Below are 17327 nucleotides of genomic sequence, written 5' to 3' on the forward strand. Positions count from 1 at the left end.
CATACATTAAATGGTTTTTAGCCATTTTATTGGCGATGTACAGACAGCAGGAGCATGCTCCTATAGAATGGTAACCAGTGCAGTTAGCGAGAGGTTGTGCAATCCCAGGTGAAGCTCAGTTGGCTGCTGCCTCACCAGCTGCACTTCTGAGCATTTGAATGGGAAAATGCAAAAATTCAGTGACTTTGAAGAAAAAAAATAATCAGAATTTGTTAAGCTAAATGAAAAATAGGTACTTTATAGTACAAACCACAAGGTGAAAATAGCAATATAAATGATTTTATCATATTATTTTCTATGATGTCAGGTGAGACCTCAATTGCCTGCCCTGACCACACATCCCTGTTGTTCAAATAACATGAAGAGAAATAAATTGCCAGGGATTTGCATTAGTTAGAAACTAAACAACTGCAGACTCTCACTGGTTTTTCAGCTCAACTTGAACACACTATATAGTCTGGTACAACATAATTTTCAACTATGATTTTAAGGACAAATCCAAAGCAAGATAACTCCCAGATGGATGAGTAAATCAGTCGAATAATCATCAAAATGACATTCACATTTACTGTAACCTTTAGGTTACTACTTTATCCCTAACTACGAATAAATTAGTTGTTTAATTCTATGCAAAGGTGACAAAATTTTAAAGTTTCATTAAATAGAATTAGAATAAACCTGAGAATTTTGGGTTTGAAAGTGTTTTAAGATGGTAAAACTCTGTTTTAGTTTTGGCTCCTCTCCTCTTTCATCCTCTAGAAGGCAAATAATTTGGTTTTATAAATAAAAACTGTTTTTAGTAAGCTGTTAACTGCTTTTAACCTTTTGCCAGTGCCTCACCTCAAATTTCCTTAAATATCCCATTAATAACTATGCAATGACGGTCTAAAGAATGGATTTGTTTTAAAAAGGAGTTTACTTTTTTACTGTTATATTTTATGCTGAATCAGTTGTTATAACCTTTTGCAAAGGGAGAGAATGAGCAAAACGGATAATGAAATTAAATTGGCTTTTTGCTGCAGTTAAACTGATTTCGGTAAGTAAAACCAAAAGAACGCCCAAAGTAAAATGTCCTACAGTGACTCCAGACTCAATGTTAGTCAGCAATGCCATTAAACCTTAAATGGCTGCCCTCGGGCGCAAAGGAACCCAGGTTGTCCTTCTAAAGGCTGTCCTTCTAAGAACAGAAATGAAGGGAGTTCATTAACAGAAAACAAAGAGGTTCAGTCAGAAAAAAGCAAGCAAGTGATGGTCAGGCTAGCTGATGTGAATTGAGAGGTACTGTTCCATTCTTTTCCACCCTCAGCCCCTCTGGTGAGGCAGCTCTTCTCAATACAGAATCCACTAGTGCTCCTCTCAGATGAGACTGCTATCATGCCGATGAAACCTGATATGGGGCGGCTAATGGAGCCAGTGAAGTACCACCGGTTGAAAAATCCATATGTGATCAATAATCCTGGCTCCCCTGTCTCTTTCCAGATCATCCCATTTAGAAATACATGCATAAGGCACATGCACAGGTATTGTAATAAGGGGCAAACTGTCAGTCACATTGAGGTTGGCTGCTTACAAAATAGGAACCTGGTATAGAAACCATGTAGATTATTTCGGTAATGAACATCAGACAGATAGTACTTGCATCATTCCTCGTCTATCCTGTACATTCAATTTTCTTGTTGTTGTTAAAAGCAATAATATTAGAATCTGTTATTAGAGTTTCTGTTGCCATGGGAGATAGCCCCTAATGGCAGAGCCTTGTGCACAGACTTACTGTGGCTGGAGAGCCCAATCTTTCTCTTGTCATTGTTCATTTTCAGTGGCAGAACAAGATTTTGATTCAATTTCCAGCAAGACATGACCATTGTTCCTGATTACTGTCAATATGAAAGCACAAAACTTCATAAAAAGGGGCTAAATTAGAACTAGAGCACCCAGTTTACCTTAGGAAACAGGATTTTCATTGATGATCATGGTGACAGCAGCCCTGGTTTGGCAGATTTTATTGTTAGATTAAAATTAAAGTTAGAAAGACTAGACTATTTTTAAACTTTACCTAGATGGATGCATCTATTTGTGAAGTTGCATTTTAGGCACTTCTAACTGATTCAGTAATGTGAAGTAAATATACATGACAGGTTTTATTGATCTGTAAGAGGTGAACAGGAAATACTCTGAAGTGTTTATGGGGGTGAGTTATGGGGAAGGCTGGGTCTGCCCACGACTTTAAAGAGATGTTTTGAATGAAAGAAACTATACCTTAACATTAATTCTTTTTTTCTATTTCGCCCATGTAAATTATTTAGTTTTCAATCTCAATTACAGCAAGATTAAGGCTTACAACACAGTGGAGAGTAACTACATTGTGGCCATTAACTGTGTTATTTTTGCTCCCATTTAGAGACAAAGTGTCGGTTTTTAATATGAGTAATAATGTCTCCTCAGAGTTGCAAGGCCTGTGGGCGGCGAAACAATGCTCTAAAGCAGTTTTCTGCAAGAAGAAGTACTAGTATGCACTTTAGCTATGTCTAATTGAAAACTGTAGAAGTGTGAATTGGCAAGAGTTACTCTGATTAGTCTGACAGTAAACAGATACTTTTAAGCCCAGTTTGAGATGGTACTTTTTTAACTGGAAGAAAAAGCAAGAAAGCACATTGCTTTGAAATGAAGGCATTTTAAAACAGTTTGTGATTCGTGCACTGTCCATGTGAACAAAATCTATGATTGTCGGTGACATCAAAAACATTGTAGAAATCAATCCAATCATCATTCTAGAAATCCAACTTTCCACCAAGACTAATTGTTAGGAAATTAACATTCACTGAGTTTCTTTAGATTTCTGATAAATCACATTTATTTATTTTATTTTCTTGGATAGGTTCTGTGCTGGGTGTAGACACTTTTTTGGGGGGCACCTGCCCAGACTGCAATGCACACAAGTACTGTCACTGTTATTCTGGAAACATTGAACCATTCATGTTTCATCTATAATTTTGTTGTTTTGCAGATACCTAATAAGCCCACAAAAGTCAGACTCCAAACATCATGGCTCAAAATACCAAACATTAAAGCCTTTTAATAAAGTCTTTGAAGTGTCGTTTAAAAATATTTTGCCTAAATAATGAATAAGTTATTCAAGGCACTCAACATGGGGCCCCACTTTATAAACTGTTTTCATATTCTTGGAAAAAGAGAAATTTTCGCAAACGAGTAATACATTTGATGACGTTCTGTGGTCTTGGCAAGAGTATTTTCACACTACAAAATGAGGAGGTGTGATTGGGTCTTTGTGTGTATGAGTGGGAGGGTGGGATGGTAAGAGTGGGACATAGTAATTGAATTGTGAATCAACTGGCAAGTCAGCCCCTCAAACACCGCCCCCTTCTACAGTCGTAGCGCTCCGGGTCTGTGCAAAATGCAACGCCCATGGCTAGAGATAGAGAGGAAGGAGTGAGTGAGTGAGTAAGAAAGAACGAGGAAAAGAGGGAGTGTGTGTGTATGCATCGGAGAGACAACGAGATAAGTTAGAGTAAAAGAATCTTAATCGTGTTGTAGTGTGAGGAGAATAGAATTAGATTCACCAAAGGAGGAGAAGATTTTACCCACTTATTGAGTTTTTCCACCCTCTTTTGGAGCTGTTAAAATAAAAAAAAGGAACGCGGCATTTTTTTTTTTGTTTCAAACCACGCTGATCTGATGATCATGACGGCAGCTGTCGATATGAAACCAACGTTAACAATCATAAAGGCTGAAAAGATGGACGGTGAGTAGACAACTCTTCCTCTTATTAAGCGCTTTGACAGTTAACACGGGACTAACATCACTCCTTAAACGTTTTTCTCGTAGCTAAGGCGACACCGGTCGGTGACAGATTATGTTGATGAGTAAACCACAGCGTTCATTCTCACCAATTAGACGCGCTAAAAGTGGGGGGACAAAACGTCCTGAACGCCTTTAATGTACTAAGACTGTTTTGTTGCTCAATATTGGAGAACACGCAAAGAAAAATGCTGTCACGCCTGAGGCTTCACAGTCATGCAATAGGCTGTACCGTACTGTATGCGTGTTTCACGTCATTGTTATTGAATGCATTAGGCTATGAATTTTACATTAGCCTAAACGTGCATTTCCTCTTATCTTAAAGTTTTACGAACATTTGCGCTTATGATTAAAATAAGTTTAAACGTGATATGGAATATGTTAATGAAACATGGCATTTTTGAGTATCTTACTTTTTTTCCATTCTGAATTCTTAGAGCTCTAATTGAGTCTTTGCTCATATTTAGTTCATAGTTATGTTCTTTTAGATTATGTTGTGCAACTTATTCCCATCTTCTCCTATCAATCTCTACATATCCCATGTCACTCAGGGAAGAGCTTTGACTTTTCTCCTTGGAGACAATCAAAGGTCCCGAATAACCCCCCTCTCCATTGCCTCCCTTTCTTCTGTCCTCCCTACCTTCACCTCCTCCTCCTTCTCCTAAGAGGCTGAAACACAGTATCCAAACGAAAGGAGAGGCAGGCTGAGGTGATGAATCTGCACTGCTGAGGCTTGCCTCTCCAGCTCTTGGCTCACTGGAGGGGTTATACAAGCAGTAGTGATGGGTTTGGCCACAGTTTTGAGCTGTTTTTGGATTTTAAAACATTGTATGGTTTCACTTCTTGTACTTAAAGTTTTTAACTGATTTGCATTTTTCACTTTTTTCTTTTTTTTTTTTACATCAATTTCCCTGCCCGTTCACACCTCAGGTGGCATTTTGAGTCCTGTTAGCTGAGCAGCAAGCTATAACAATGCATTATGGAAATCTGACTCTAATTGCCTGAGTTGACCGACTAAAGGAGCAGTGATTCACCACAATAACCAGCTTCTCCCTGCTGTCAATACCTGCAGAGGAAACCCAAAATACACGTATACCTTGCAAGCACAAAAAATTTGCTGACAGGCCTGGTTATGTTGCCAGAGCGTAGCACTATCTTGCAAAACCATTTCACAATGCTCGGCCCCTCTTACTCTCACTTGGGTGCACTTGGGTCATAGCAAGCCTGTGAAGGAGGAGTTCAAAACCCAAGTGAATCTGCTCCAACTGCCTCCACATATACAGTTGTGTTTACTTTTTGGTGTTACTATGCTTACAAGATAAATGTACTCCCAGTTTCTAAAGCAACATAGTTGAAGGCAAGTTCAGCCTTTAACTTCTAAAATGTTTAAGGCTGAATTTAAATGCCAGTATTTAAATTATTTCTTTATTTTTTAAAAGGATGTGCTGGACTGCCACAGAGAAGCAGTGGAAGTTTCTGCGGAACTTTTTGTTGCTCTGTTAGAACTGCAGCAGTCACCTTTTCTCCGAAACACCTGCATCAACATAGTTTACACTGTATGTGTTTATGTTTATACCCTTCTATCATGCTTAGGCTGTTTCCAGCCCACCTTACTGTACTATTTGTTTTCTTTTGTGACGGAAGTGCTGCCAGTGTCTGCTTTCGTGGGGCTGTCCTCACCCTCCAGCTGAGGTAATTTCTTTCAAAGCGCTCACACAACGCCAGGGTCAGAGGTACAACCAAACACAGCTTCTAATGTTTCCCTAAGCTCTTATGCTGTCCCCCCCCCCCCCCCCCCCTAGTGCTACAGTGAGTAATTCCCAGCAAAGTACACTTTTTTTCATGGTAACCCAGACCTTGATATTTTGCTACTGGCAGCTTTGTGTAGCCATAACAAACTTAGCTTTCCAGAGATGTTGTTGAAAAGATGGTCTGTATTCTGTAGGAGTACAGCACAATCAAGCAAAATTTCATACAGTTGCTTATGAAAAGACTTGCCAATCATTTACAGGATGAGACATACTTTTCAGCTTTCTCCCACTTGACTGCTTGGTTTCATAAGACTTGAAATTCGAGGTTCAGTGACTGACTGGAATGCTTCCGAGCATGCCCTGCTGGGTGGCATGCATGGACGCATGGAGAGATCTTGAAGGGAGGCTCACTTTTATCTGATCCACTCCGAGCAGCACTGATGCTCATGTAGCAAGGCCTTATATGGCATCTACTTCCATGCCAGCCACATCCAGTACAAGCACATACAAGCCATGCCAGAGCGATGATTTCCAGAACTACGTCAGACTTTTTTTTCTGTGGAGATTCCCATTTTGTGGCTTTATGGAGCAAGGACAAAGCATTGCATAAGGTTCCATTTTTATTATCATGTGTTGTGTCAACACTACTTCAGTGGCACAGTGTAATATATGGCAATATTTGAGAGTGTGTGGCTTGTTAGCACCTGTGTAAACACTGTTTGGGTGATCCTAACCCTTCTTCATGTGGTCTGTCTGTGAATCTCACCAAACAGTGCAAATAATTTCCTTTTTGTAAGAGAAGCTGAGGCTGATATGGTTGCAAGAATCAAATCTTAGTTGTTCAAACCAGTTCATTACACTACCAAAATTGTATCAGACAGTCTTTGACCAGACTGTGTTTTGATCTTCTGTTTTGAATGTGCTAACTTTGACAATTGGGCTCCCTGTGCTGGCCAGCATGCAGTGGAAGTTTCCCACAGTGACTTTGTCTTTCTTTACTTACCATGCTGTACATTAAATCTATGAAATAGGTTATTCTCTCTATTTAGTCAGTGCTTCATTCATTGCTTCTTGACTGAGTCTGTCATCTGTCATAAAAGCATGTACTGCGTAGGTCCTTTCACAATGCTTCCCTAGTGACTACACGCCTTAATTTCTGCTTATAAAGCTCAGTCATAAAGAAAGGCGTGTCAGTAGCAGATACAGCACTCTACTAAATAATAAACACATGTAGAGTCAGGATTTTAAGGTTTAAAGAATAACCAAGGTGTGGTCAGTTTGATAGCAGTAAATGAACAGTAATCCAAATGTAGTGCATCTCCTGGAATCCTTCTACCTACACCATCTTATTGACTCACTTTCACAAAAAAACAAAAAAAAAAAACAACAAATAAAAAATATATTACTTGGGTAGGGGAAGTCTAGCACAAACGAGTTTTTTTGTAACTCTATAGTCAATTACCCACCCACTAGTCCTCAAGCGATCCTCTCCCTCTTCCCCCACACTCCCAATGTTTCCATTTCTCTCTGTTGGCCACATGAGTTTTTCTCACGACTCCTTGATGTGGGATACTGTGAGTTTCTAGTGAGCGTACTTCGTCCCATCCCCAGTCATTCCTAGCGTGTAATCCCTGAGTCATGGCACTAGACGCCTGCTGCACCACACGCCACTGGCTCTCCGATGGCGAGTCTGTTTGGTTGTGTTTGAACAGTTTTTGCTACCTCCTCATCCCTGTGCTCTCTTTACATTACCAGCCTTACCGAATCCATTCTGGCATAGTCTGATACTAAATTTAAAGTCTAGACATTGGCTTTCTACTTTGCCCCCTTCTTTGTTTTACACTATGTGTATCTTATGTATCCCCTCTCTGTAGCAATGTTTCCCCAGTGAAAAAAAAAAAAAGAGATCCAGAATATATGCACCTAAAATGTTTGTTTCAACACGGATGTTTAACTGTCCACAATGAGGCCAGGTCACCTTTTTTTTTTTAAATCATATGCTCCAGATTTTCTTAACTTTTTTTTTTCATTTTTATTGCACACAAGCTGTTTTTTTGTGTCTGTGTCTGGTTCTGTAATTAGCTGAATAAATGGGGTACAGCCACAGACTCTATGTGTATTAGGCCTCCAGCATGAAAGGCATATTGATTGACTGACTAACAAACAAAACGATATGGAAAGGTTGTGTTTTTGAGGCTGGTGTATTCTTCAATGTTGGCACATTTCTCATTCCTTATGATGACCTGGACTTTAATAATTTTATGGAATTAAAAATTAAAGCCTTTATTTGAGACACTGCAAAAACTGGAGTCATTACTTCATTTTTAACAATCTGTCTTTTTTTCATTGTCAAATCAGCATTTGTTTTTATTATATAAAATAGATCACTTTTATATGTCTATTTGTATCCTGATTTATACAAACTCCATGTGCTGTTGCACAGGTTTTGATTTTTTATTTATTTTTTTTATTTTTTTAAATACAAGGTTACAAGGTAGTGCTGGGCAAATTGTGAGTCACTGCATGGGATTTTACAAGATATGGTCATTGCTTTTCTCATGACCAGTCACATAGTCTAATGAAGCAGCACGCTATCCCCTGAAGTCCAGTCATTCTTTGATGAAATGAGTCACAACCCATCTGTGTGTCTGTGTGTGTTTTGATTTGTGGTGTTAAGAGAAAGGTAGAGAACTGGAGAGTGGCAGATAAAGAAGTCAGTTTTTGTGAAAGTTTACATAACTACACTGTTACCCTCATACTGGAAATCAATTCCATCTCATCTTGCAAAACACTAACATTTCATGTTATCGAATTCTGGTTTACGTCTTCTTAATCAGTTAAGTTTGAGGTGTTGCGCATTCCTTTATCTTAGCAAGATAAAGGAATGTGACAACTTTTTTGTACATGTTTTACTCTCCTATTAGCTATGGAGGCGACACTGAGCTTAAAATAGAAGAGTAATTCATCATCCAGAGCTGAAACCATTTTGCTGCTTAGACCACAAGTCATTTTTGGTCACATTAGAGGAAAACAAGAAAGCTGTGAGAAGCACATTAGCGATTGTAAAACAGAGGTGGAATGTGAGGCATGCAACATGAAAACAGTGTGGTCTAGTGGGAATTTATTTATCAAGTGTCCATCTGCAGACCATACAACCTCTAATGTATGCATGGTGTATAATTAGATCCAGGCTTTTTTGAACGTATATGCAACAAAAGAATGGTTGATTGTGAAGGGATCAGTGAGCATGAATTCAGAGCTTTATAGTGTTTTACATAATTCACTCTTGTATCAGAAACCTGCCTGTGGAATGCATTTCTTTGGACTAAAAATGGGACAGGCACTGTTTTGTTGGAAAAAAAAATTAAACGTGGAGAGTAAACTGTTTGTCAGATATGTCGTGTGTTTGGGTTAATGCCTAAACAGTTCCTCCACAGCATCCCATGTCTGTTTATAACAGGGACGTACACAGCCAATGAGGGATGTTGGTCCTGGGGTAGCTAGCCTATATAGGACTGCACTAACACCACCTACCATTTCCATTATTGTGCTTTTCTGGCAGTTTTATTTTTCCTAGAAACCTGGACCAGGGCAATATATTATCAAAGGCAGTTTTGTTAAGTCACTTTTAAGATCCTTTCCATGCTGACTATCATCTTTCTCCTAGAACTAAAGGAGAACTTAAGAGTTTTGCAATAAGTTTTCGCAATACATTCATAGCTATTGCCTAATCCTGAATACTTGAGGCATACCTAAAGTTCTGCTGTTTTTGCAAGGCAGTTCAATATGGATCTGGGAGATACACTCTGTTTAAAGCAAATCTCTAATTAAGCAATGTGTAGCTCCTATACATGATTGCATGAATCGCAATTTCAATTATTAATGTCTGCTTCAGTTGCCAATGTGTCTGTGGTAGCGATGGTCCTGGGCAGCTCTTAGTATGATGGCCAAAGACTGATGTCGGCAATAGCAGTCCCATCTCTTACAGCTTCCTAACATCGCCGCAGGCTTGTGTTTCAGGAAGGGCAGCCAGAAGCCAGTGGTTATGATGTTAGAATAAAACTAGTGTTTCAGTGTTGGTGCCTACGATGGTGGGATTTTCCTGGTTTGGATTGCCTTAGCCTATCATTGTCCTGCTTTGATGCAGGTTTTAGTCTGGGTCTTGGCTGGCTTCTTCACATTGCCTACATATCTATTCCTGGTCTTTTAGTTTTGAAATAGAAAATCGAAAACAGCTTGGCTAACTGAACAAAAAGCCCTGTGAAAATCAGACAGCCGTCCCTTACTCCCCCTCTTACTTGACTGCAGGCCTCAGTAGCCACTTTATCACCCTGCACTGGTGAATGGACCCTCTTCATACCAGTAGGGTCTATGACCTCTTGTTCCCAGATTGGTGTTCTAGATATGGATCTTCATCAAAGGCACTCTTGGTTAGCACTTTCCAGCCCTGTTCAATTGAAGGTAGAGTAGACCGCCTCAGAAAACCAATTGCAGTATAAGGTTTTGTCTGATCGACTCAAACCTCTGTCTTTTTTTCTGCACCTTTATGTGTTGCTGTTGCGGCTTCCTGCATGTTGGGATATCCAGGAAATCCTTGGCAGTGACTGTAAAATGACCCTCACCTGAACTCACAACTCACCCCAATTCCCACAGGAAGTTGCAGCTTAACCACAGAAAATGGACTCTTTCACATTATAGAGATCCCTTTGAATAGCTTTTTAGACACCGTTCTCATGTTTTTTTTTGTTTTTTTTTTTCACTGTCCACTTTCTATTTCCCACCCTGACACATACCCACTTAACTCTCTTAGGCTATATATAGCTCAGTCACATGATAGTAAGCATATTGTCCCTTATTTATAGGGTCTGGTTGCCTGCTCTCTACGTATCATTGCATCATTGTGAGTGGAGGCAGCAGCACAGGCTTCATGAATGAACTGATCCTCTGCCAGAGGCTGGGAGATGGCTCTGGTCCCACTGTGATGTCACCCGAGAGATGAAGAGAAGAGCGAGGGGATCTTTATGAATCCTCCCATTCAATTGTTTGACTCTTTCTCAATTGCTTTTAGCCCACCACTGGTTCCCTTATCCCATGGTGGGCTCATTTTACAAGCTGGTGAGTCACGTTCCCCCAGCTCAGCTTCCCCTCAGCCATTCAAGATGGAATCTTTCTATCTTCCTCAGTCCTGCCCTGCCCTACCTGGCCATGCCTATGGATGCCTTATCAACTTTATTGTGAGCCACAACAATCCTAAATTCTCATCCATAACCCAGAATGCAGACAAAGATGGCTGGTAATTTAGTGTATCCAAGTCTGCTAAAAGGTGTCAGGCAGATTTGTTGTTTTAGTTTGGTAATGTAACAGGAGCTTACGGGTCCATGGAAGTTGTCCCAGGCATAATGACACGAGTAGCAAATCAATACCTTTTACTGCATGTCTATATAAAACACCACTCTCATTTGGTGATTCTTAGAATAGATTAACTTATTATTCATCATGCATCATTAGTAGACATTGCCTCCAGTTAATTTTTCCACTGTAGGCACCCTTTCTTTCTAAGCCTTGTTGGTGAAATGTGAATGCCTTAATGTTGGCTCATGACTTACACCCTCTCCCACATTTCGTGAGCTAAGTGGATGGGACTCATTTTGCGGACAAACCCACACTGTCTAATGTGGAAAGTGATGACTTGTGGATGCTTTAAGGCTCTGCGCGCACTGACCATGTTGCATCTAATGGGACTCGCAGGCATTGAAATTGTATCAGAACTTCATCATTTACTAGAGATCGTCTAGGTCCGAGCTCGCCTCTTTCCTACTAATGGATGCGTATTGTACATTAGCGCTGCCATGGATAACTTTCGTATGGATCATTCGCCATGCAGACTGCTCTATTATCACTTTACTTTTGCATTTAGAGTTTGTCTTTCGATATTGTTCTGCCCTCCTTTTCATGCTTTATACAGAAATAAAACAAAACTGTGCATTTTCTAAATATGCACAAAGCATATTTTCTTGATGTACATATGTATTTACAGTTTAAGCTTTTAAAAATAATAAAGCTAATTCTTCAACTGTGTGCTAACAAAAAGAACATGTTATAAAAAAGACAACAAAACTTGCATTTCACAGTTTAATTTTGTTTGTATATTTATGATTATCATACTTTTCTTCCTTATAAACCCAACATCACTTATACTCTGTGGTGTTTAGTGTCTTTTGATGGAGGATTTAGTGCTAAAGTAGGTTTCATTTTGCGTGGGCGAGCGCACACAGCAGCCGGGCTGATAAAAGCGACTGGGAGGGAGGGGACTCAAACGGTTCGAAAGTGCAGACAAACTCCACTCCATCCAGCTCAAGTAAACTGCCACATTTTGCCTCTGCCTTCACATCAAAGCGCAGACTGTCTGAGCCGTTTGCAACATGAGAGTATCTGCTCTGCTAAGGCCTCTTAAAAGGAAAACATGTTTGGTAGAAGGCTAGTTGATCTGAACTATCCAGAATTTGCTAAGGTCTTATTTTTATTATGGAACAGTGATTGTATGTGCAATAATGTACTTTAAAAAATATTTTTTGCGTTATTTTAAGACTGCATTGGCTGGTAAGGGATTCTTGCACAGTGGCGGTTCTTGGATGAAAGGTACCCTACCTGGTTCTCTTCCATGTTCTGCTGTATTTTGTCCACAAATAGTAAAAGCAAAAACAAATGATTGTTTTTTTTGTTCTCAATAAATGTTTTAAAGACTTCCTGCAGAGTATGGAATACTCCAGTAAGGTTCGAAAATGGCAATTATTCATACTTGCAGTTTTTAACACATTGATTTTTACACTTATTGTAAGGCTGTTTGTCTTACTAATTCTTATAAAGTAACACAGGTATAGCTAATATTACTTGGCAATTTAGATGCGTTCCTCAGATAAGCAAGAAAAATACAGAAACCTTCTTTCCCTCATCCCGCAAGATGTTCAGCAACAAGAGGAGAAAGGGCAAAGCTACCATACACTTTGCTCCATTCAGCCGAGGAAAACCTTGACTACTTTGGCTCCCTTTATTTTGCATCCCAATAATAAAACATTGTATACATTGATACCAGATCCCAGTCCATTCCTATTTTCTTTTTTTTTTGTTTCCTATGAAACTTTTTATTTCTGTAAAAGAGAGAAACATATTAAGACTGGCATAGCTGGACTTAAGTGAACAACCAAAAAAAACATCCTTTGTCCCTTTTGAACAGGGACGAAAACAACAGAGTGAGCCCTACTTTTTACTAACAGCCAGACAGACACTGATTACATGGGTGAAAGAGGGACAGCTGCTGTGCATTCCAGACAAGGTCGAGACGTCAGTGAGTGGTGAAAACAAGCATGAGCTGAGCTCTGCTTGGCAGATAAAACCACACGACAGTGGAGATGCCAAGACATCTGGGCTCAACGAACGGTGGTTCTATGCTGGCTAGTGACACAGTTTTGTCTCATACCAATTTGCCTGAAGTGATGAGATGAGTGATTTTTAAGAGAATAGAAAGATGAAATGAGGAGGTCAAAGTCACAAAGGTTGAGATCTGAAAACCCTTCACTGTGAATATACTACACCATAGACACTGCAATAGGGTCTGTAAATTCAGTGTTATTGTCTAATATACTGCACGCTAAAGATTATGCTAGATGTGGGCTTATTTTGTAAATGCCTGTGGGCTCTCTGCAGATTGAATGATTAGTTAGATGGTTGCACTGTCTGCTAAAAAAGTTTTGAGTTTTTTTTTTTTTTTTGGAGGTCTTTTTCCAGTGCTTTAGCCTTGAGGTCTTTTTGCCTTTCTTTGCTCATCACATCCCCTGCTTTACCCTCTTTATCCCACACTTGTGCAGCTTGGTCAATCTAATTAGATGAGTGGAAGTCATCAGGCTCTGTTTAAAGCCATCAAAGGCAGCTCTGTTCCCTGCTGGGTGTCCACTGGCAGTGAGCAGAGAACAGTAAACGCAGTGTTGTCACTGCAGCCCTCGAGACAGCCCAGCCCCCCCGCTTTCCAAGCCACCCACCAGCAGCCGCTGTGACATCATCACCCCGTCCAGTGACCCTTGACCTGTCAGAATGTTTGACCCCATGCTTGGTCTTGCGACAGTAGTCTCACTATGTCAGGGCGACATGGTAGGGGTCACAGTGTCGTTGATGGGCACCAGGCATCGAGCTCCCACCCAGTGTGTGCAAGCAGGGGAGACGTTTGGGTGTGAGGAGTTTGTAGATAAATTTGTCTCATTTTCAAAAGTTTTTTTGTTCAAATCAGGGTGTGTTGTGGCAGAATGTTGTTAATCCACACCACAACATATAAAACGTGTTTCTCAGTGATTTATGTATTTATTTTTTCCTGGAAACAGCCATATCCTCCTCTTCTTATCTAATTTAAATTTTTCTGTTCGATCAAATTTCTTTCCATAAAGTATAGCAATTCATTCCGTTTCTTGTTGGTTGTATTAAGTTGTTTGTGTGTCACTTTTTCAAATAAAAGCATATTTGACGTATTGTGAATTCATGTTTTGCAGATCCAGAGTGTGGAGACGTCCCCCTTTTGACTCCAGGAAGTAAAGAGATGATGTCCCAGGCTCTGAAAGCCACCTTCAGCGGCTTCACAAAAGAACAGCAAAGGCTGGGTATTCCCAAAGGTAAAGACAGTCAGTTGCTCATTTGTGGAAATTAAATTTTCCAACTTGGATCTTAGACTATAAAAATCACTTCACAAACATGTTTGTTTCACCCCCGAAACTTAATTTAATTCATTCTTTAAAAATGACAAAAAAGAAAGAAAAATTTATTCCTACTGCACGCGTTATTGTGCAAGCAAGACTTTTCTTCTTGAACGGGTGGAAAATGATGAGTTTGCCTATAAACCCTGGCAACCACAAACAGAATTCATGCTGTTTACAATCAGCCTGGCTGACAGTATTGTAATGTAATCCCACAATAACTGACAACTTTTTTTTTCTAATTTTCATTACTACTGTGGTTTATGTTCCTTTCCTCCTCTATGTTCTTTGCGACACTTTGCAGTTAGTAAGCACAAAACCAGAAAGTATAAGTCCACTCTATTGAATCAATCACTGGTTTAGATGAATGTCTGCATTTGCACTATGAATGAGTTTCACAGCAAATATACCAATCATCAGCTATTTATTGCTCTGCAGATCCCAGACAGTGGACAGAAAACCATGTGGCCGAATGGCTTGCATGGACCATAAATGAGTTCAGCCTGAAGAACGTCGACTTTGAGAAATTCAGTATGAATGGTGCCAACCTGTGTGCGATGGGGAAGGAGCGCTTTTTGGACTTAGCACCTGACTTTGTGGGCGACATCCTTTGGGAACATTTAGAAATGCTCCAGAAAGGTAATGTCAATGAAAAAAGCTAATATTTATTTCTGTATATGCTGTATGAAAAAAACCCAAAAAACAACTAAATAAAAAACAGGCTGATTTCATTTTTTTCTGACTGAGGGTTTTCGTGGCAATTACTTTAGTAACAGGAGCCAAACAGGAAGGCACGTTTTGGCTCAAGACATAAATTTTTGATCATGCTGGATGCAGTTACACGATAGAAAAAAAAAAGACAAAAAAATCAATAATGAGGTCACTGATGCTTATTCTCTATCCATTTTTTATGAAGAGGATACAAAGCATTTCCCCATCAATGGACTGACCTCCAACTTCCAGGAATCCCGTTATACCTCAGACTATTTTGTCAGTAAGTACTCATAGCAATCATTGTCAGTTGTGCTCTCTAATTGCCAAATATGCATGCGTAAGAAATGATTGAAAGTGAATCAGCTTTGTGAATGCAAACAATTCAGTAATGTATTCGTCCACATTAACATTGTAAATAACTCTAAATTTAGGTTCTGCTTCTAAAATCACGTCAAAGATCTGCAGGGATTATTTTGTGCATTAAGTGATTCAGAAAATGTATCATTTGAGCATTTTTTGTATCATTTCAACACAAGAGGAATGCTGACTGTACTACCCTTTGCTTCTTTTATCCTCCTGTTTTACGTTTTGCTCTTGCTATCCCCATTAACTTGCCTCTGTGTTTTCAGGCTATGGTATTGAGCATGCTCAGTGTGTCCCTCCTTCTGAATACTCAGAACCGGGCTTCATCACGGAGTCATATCAGACGCTTCATCCCATCAGCTCTGAGGAACTGCTCACGCTCAAGTATGAAAGTGAATACCCCGGGATCATCCTACGAGACACAGCCCTCAACTCCATGCAGGGCGACTATTTCTCTGTCAAGCAGGAAGTGGTGTCCCCCGACAATATGTGTGTGGGACGCCTCAGTCGAGGTGAGGAGCCATATATGATATAGTGCTTTGCAAAAGTATTCATACCCTTTACACATTTCCTCATTTTGCAATATTACAAGCAGAAACTTTGTTGTATGTTACTGAGATTTGTTTAGGTAGAGCAGCACAAAATAGTGTGTAGCTATGAAGCGGAAAGAACATAGTAAAATCTTTTCAACATATTTCCTCAAAATAAAAATAAAAAATGAAGTGTGACATACACTTGTATTCAACCTCTTTTACTGTGATACTTTGAAATAAAATCTAATTCAAATGCCTTCAGATTTAAGATAGGACGTTCCTTTATTGATCCCCAAGTCAGCCATTACAGCAATAAAAACACAAATAAATGGCAAAGTAATGCTGTCTCAGTATAAACCCAGCTGTTCTATAAATGCCTCAAACACTTGTTACAAGTATTAGTGACCGAACGGCATCATAAAAACCAATCGACACAGTAGACAGGTTAAGCATACAGTTCCAAAGTAGTTTAGAGCAGAGTTCTATTCTAAACAATACATGCTAAGCCGTATCTGTAGCAGACGCCCAACACTGAACATAATAATCCTGAAATCACCATACCATACCCACATCCGGAAACTTATTAGGAATAAGTTTTTAGATCCTAAAAATGTGAAAAACCACTGTTATTCTTCCACTTTCTAATTTAACACAGTTTTGTGTTGGTCAGTCAAACAAAATTGATTAGTTTGTGGTTGTAACTGGAAAATATGTGAAAAAGTTCAAGTGATTTGAATGGCTTTGCAAAACATTTCCCTTATCCCAGGTAAATTCTTTCAGTGATTGAAAATAGCAAACATTCATGCCAAACTGAATATTTATTTTAAACTGAGTTACTAAATCTACCCATAGGTGCATGCATGTGTTTGTGTGGGTGTGTGCGAACGTTGGAGGTGTCTGTGGGTGTCGGCCTGCGTGTGATTGTGCTGAAGCTACCAGAATCTTGTCATGCCACATCAGTGTGCACGCATTAGAAGAGAAGAAAAGCAGGCCCTCTGGTTGGTTTGTGGTTCATGCAAACCTGCCTCACATACTCTAGACTAGGTTGGGAAAAAAAGAAAAGCCTATTGTTTTTGTCAGAGTGATACACGAACCAAAGCCACAATGTGTTCTCTGCTTACCGCTTGTCCCTTATGTAAAGCAGTTCAAGTGGTGTAACCTTAAAGAAGGACTTTTTTTTTTCTGTCTTGTTTTTTCTTGGCCTCTTTTCCTCGATTCAGTCTCTATGTTCTGCGTAAGGAGATAGAAGTGTCATCCTCGGCTAGCAAGCAAGGGGTTTTCTCATGAAACAGTTTGCTTTTTTTTAAATGTGCAGGCTTGTTTTCTCTCCCCAGTGATAGTTTACAGAGGAGTTAGCATCGTGGTTTACATTTTAAGCCATGTAGAGAGAGACTTTTCTTCTCACAAATCTC

The 17327-nt window shown here is 39.6% G+C and overlaps 1 protein-coding gene across 6 annotated transcripts in view; it reads left to right on the forward strand.

Annotated features, from left to right (window-relative positions):
* The window catches only part of ets1 (v-ets avian erythroblastosis virus E26 oncogene homolog 1), a 41474-nt gene that overhangs the window by 13478 nt on the left and 10669 nt on the right, over positions 1–17327 (forward strand). For 3 of the 6 annotated variants that reach the window (XM_044119045.1, XM_044119042.1, XM_044119044.1), the window contains exons 4-7: positions 14105–14224; positions 14744–14944; positions 15222–15299; positions 15649–15894. In XM_044119045.1, coding sequence (XP_043974980.1) covers positions 14105–14224; positions 14744–14944; positions 15222–15299; positions 15649–15894 — 645 coding nt within the window. Of the gene's footprint in view, positions 1–3356; positions 3761–14104; positions 14225–14743; positions 14945–15221; positions 15300–15648; positions 15895–17327 lie in introns of those variants that run through there. The other 3 variants (XM_044119047.1, XM_044119048.1, XM_044119046.1) reach the window with 3 other exon arrangements.

Source organism: Gambusia affinis, linkage group LG06 (assembly GCF_019740435.1).
Source record: "Gambusia affinis linkage group LG06, SWU_Gaff_1.0, whole genome shotgun sequence".
Lineage (NCBI taxonomy): Eukaryota > Metazoa > Chordata > Actinopteri > Cyprinodontiformes > Poeciliidae > Gambusia > Gambusia affinis.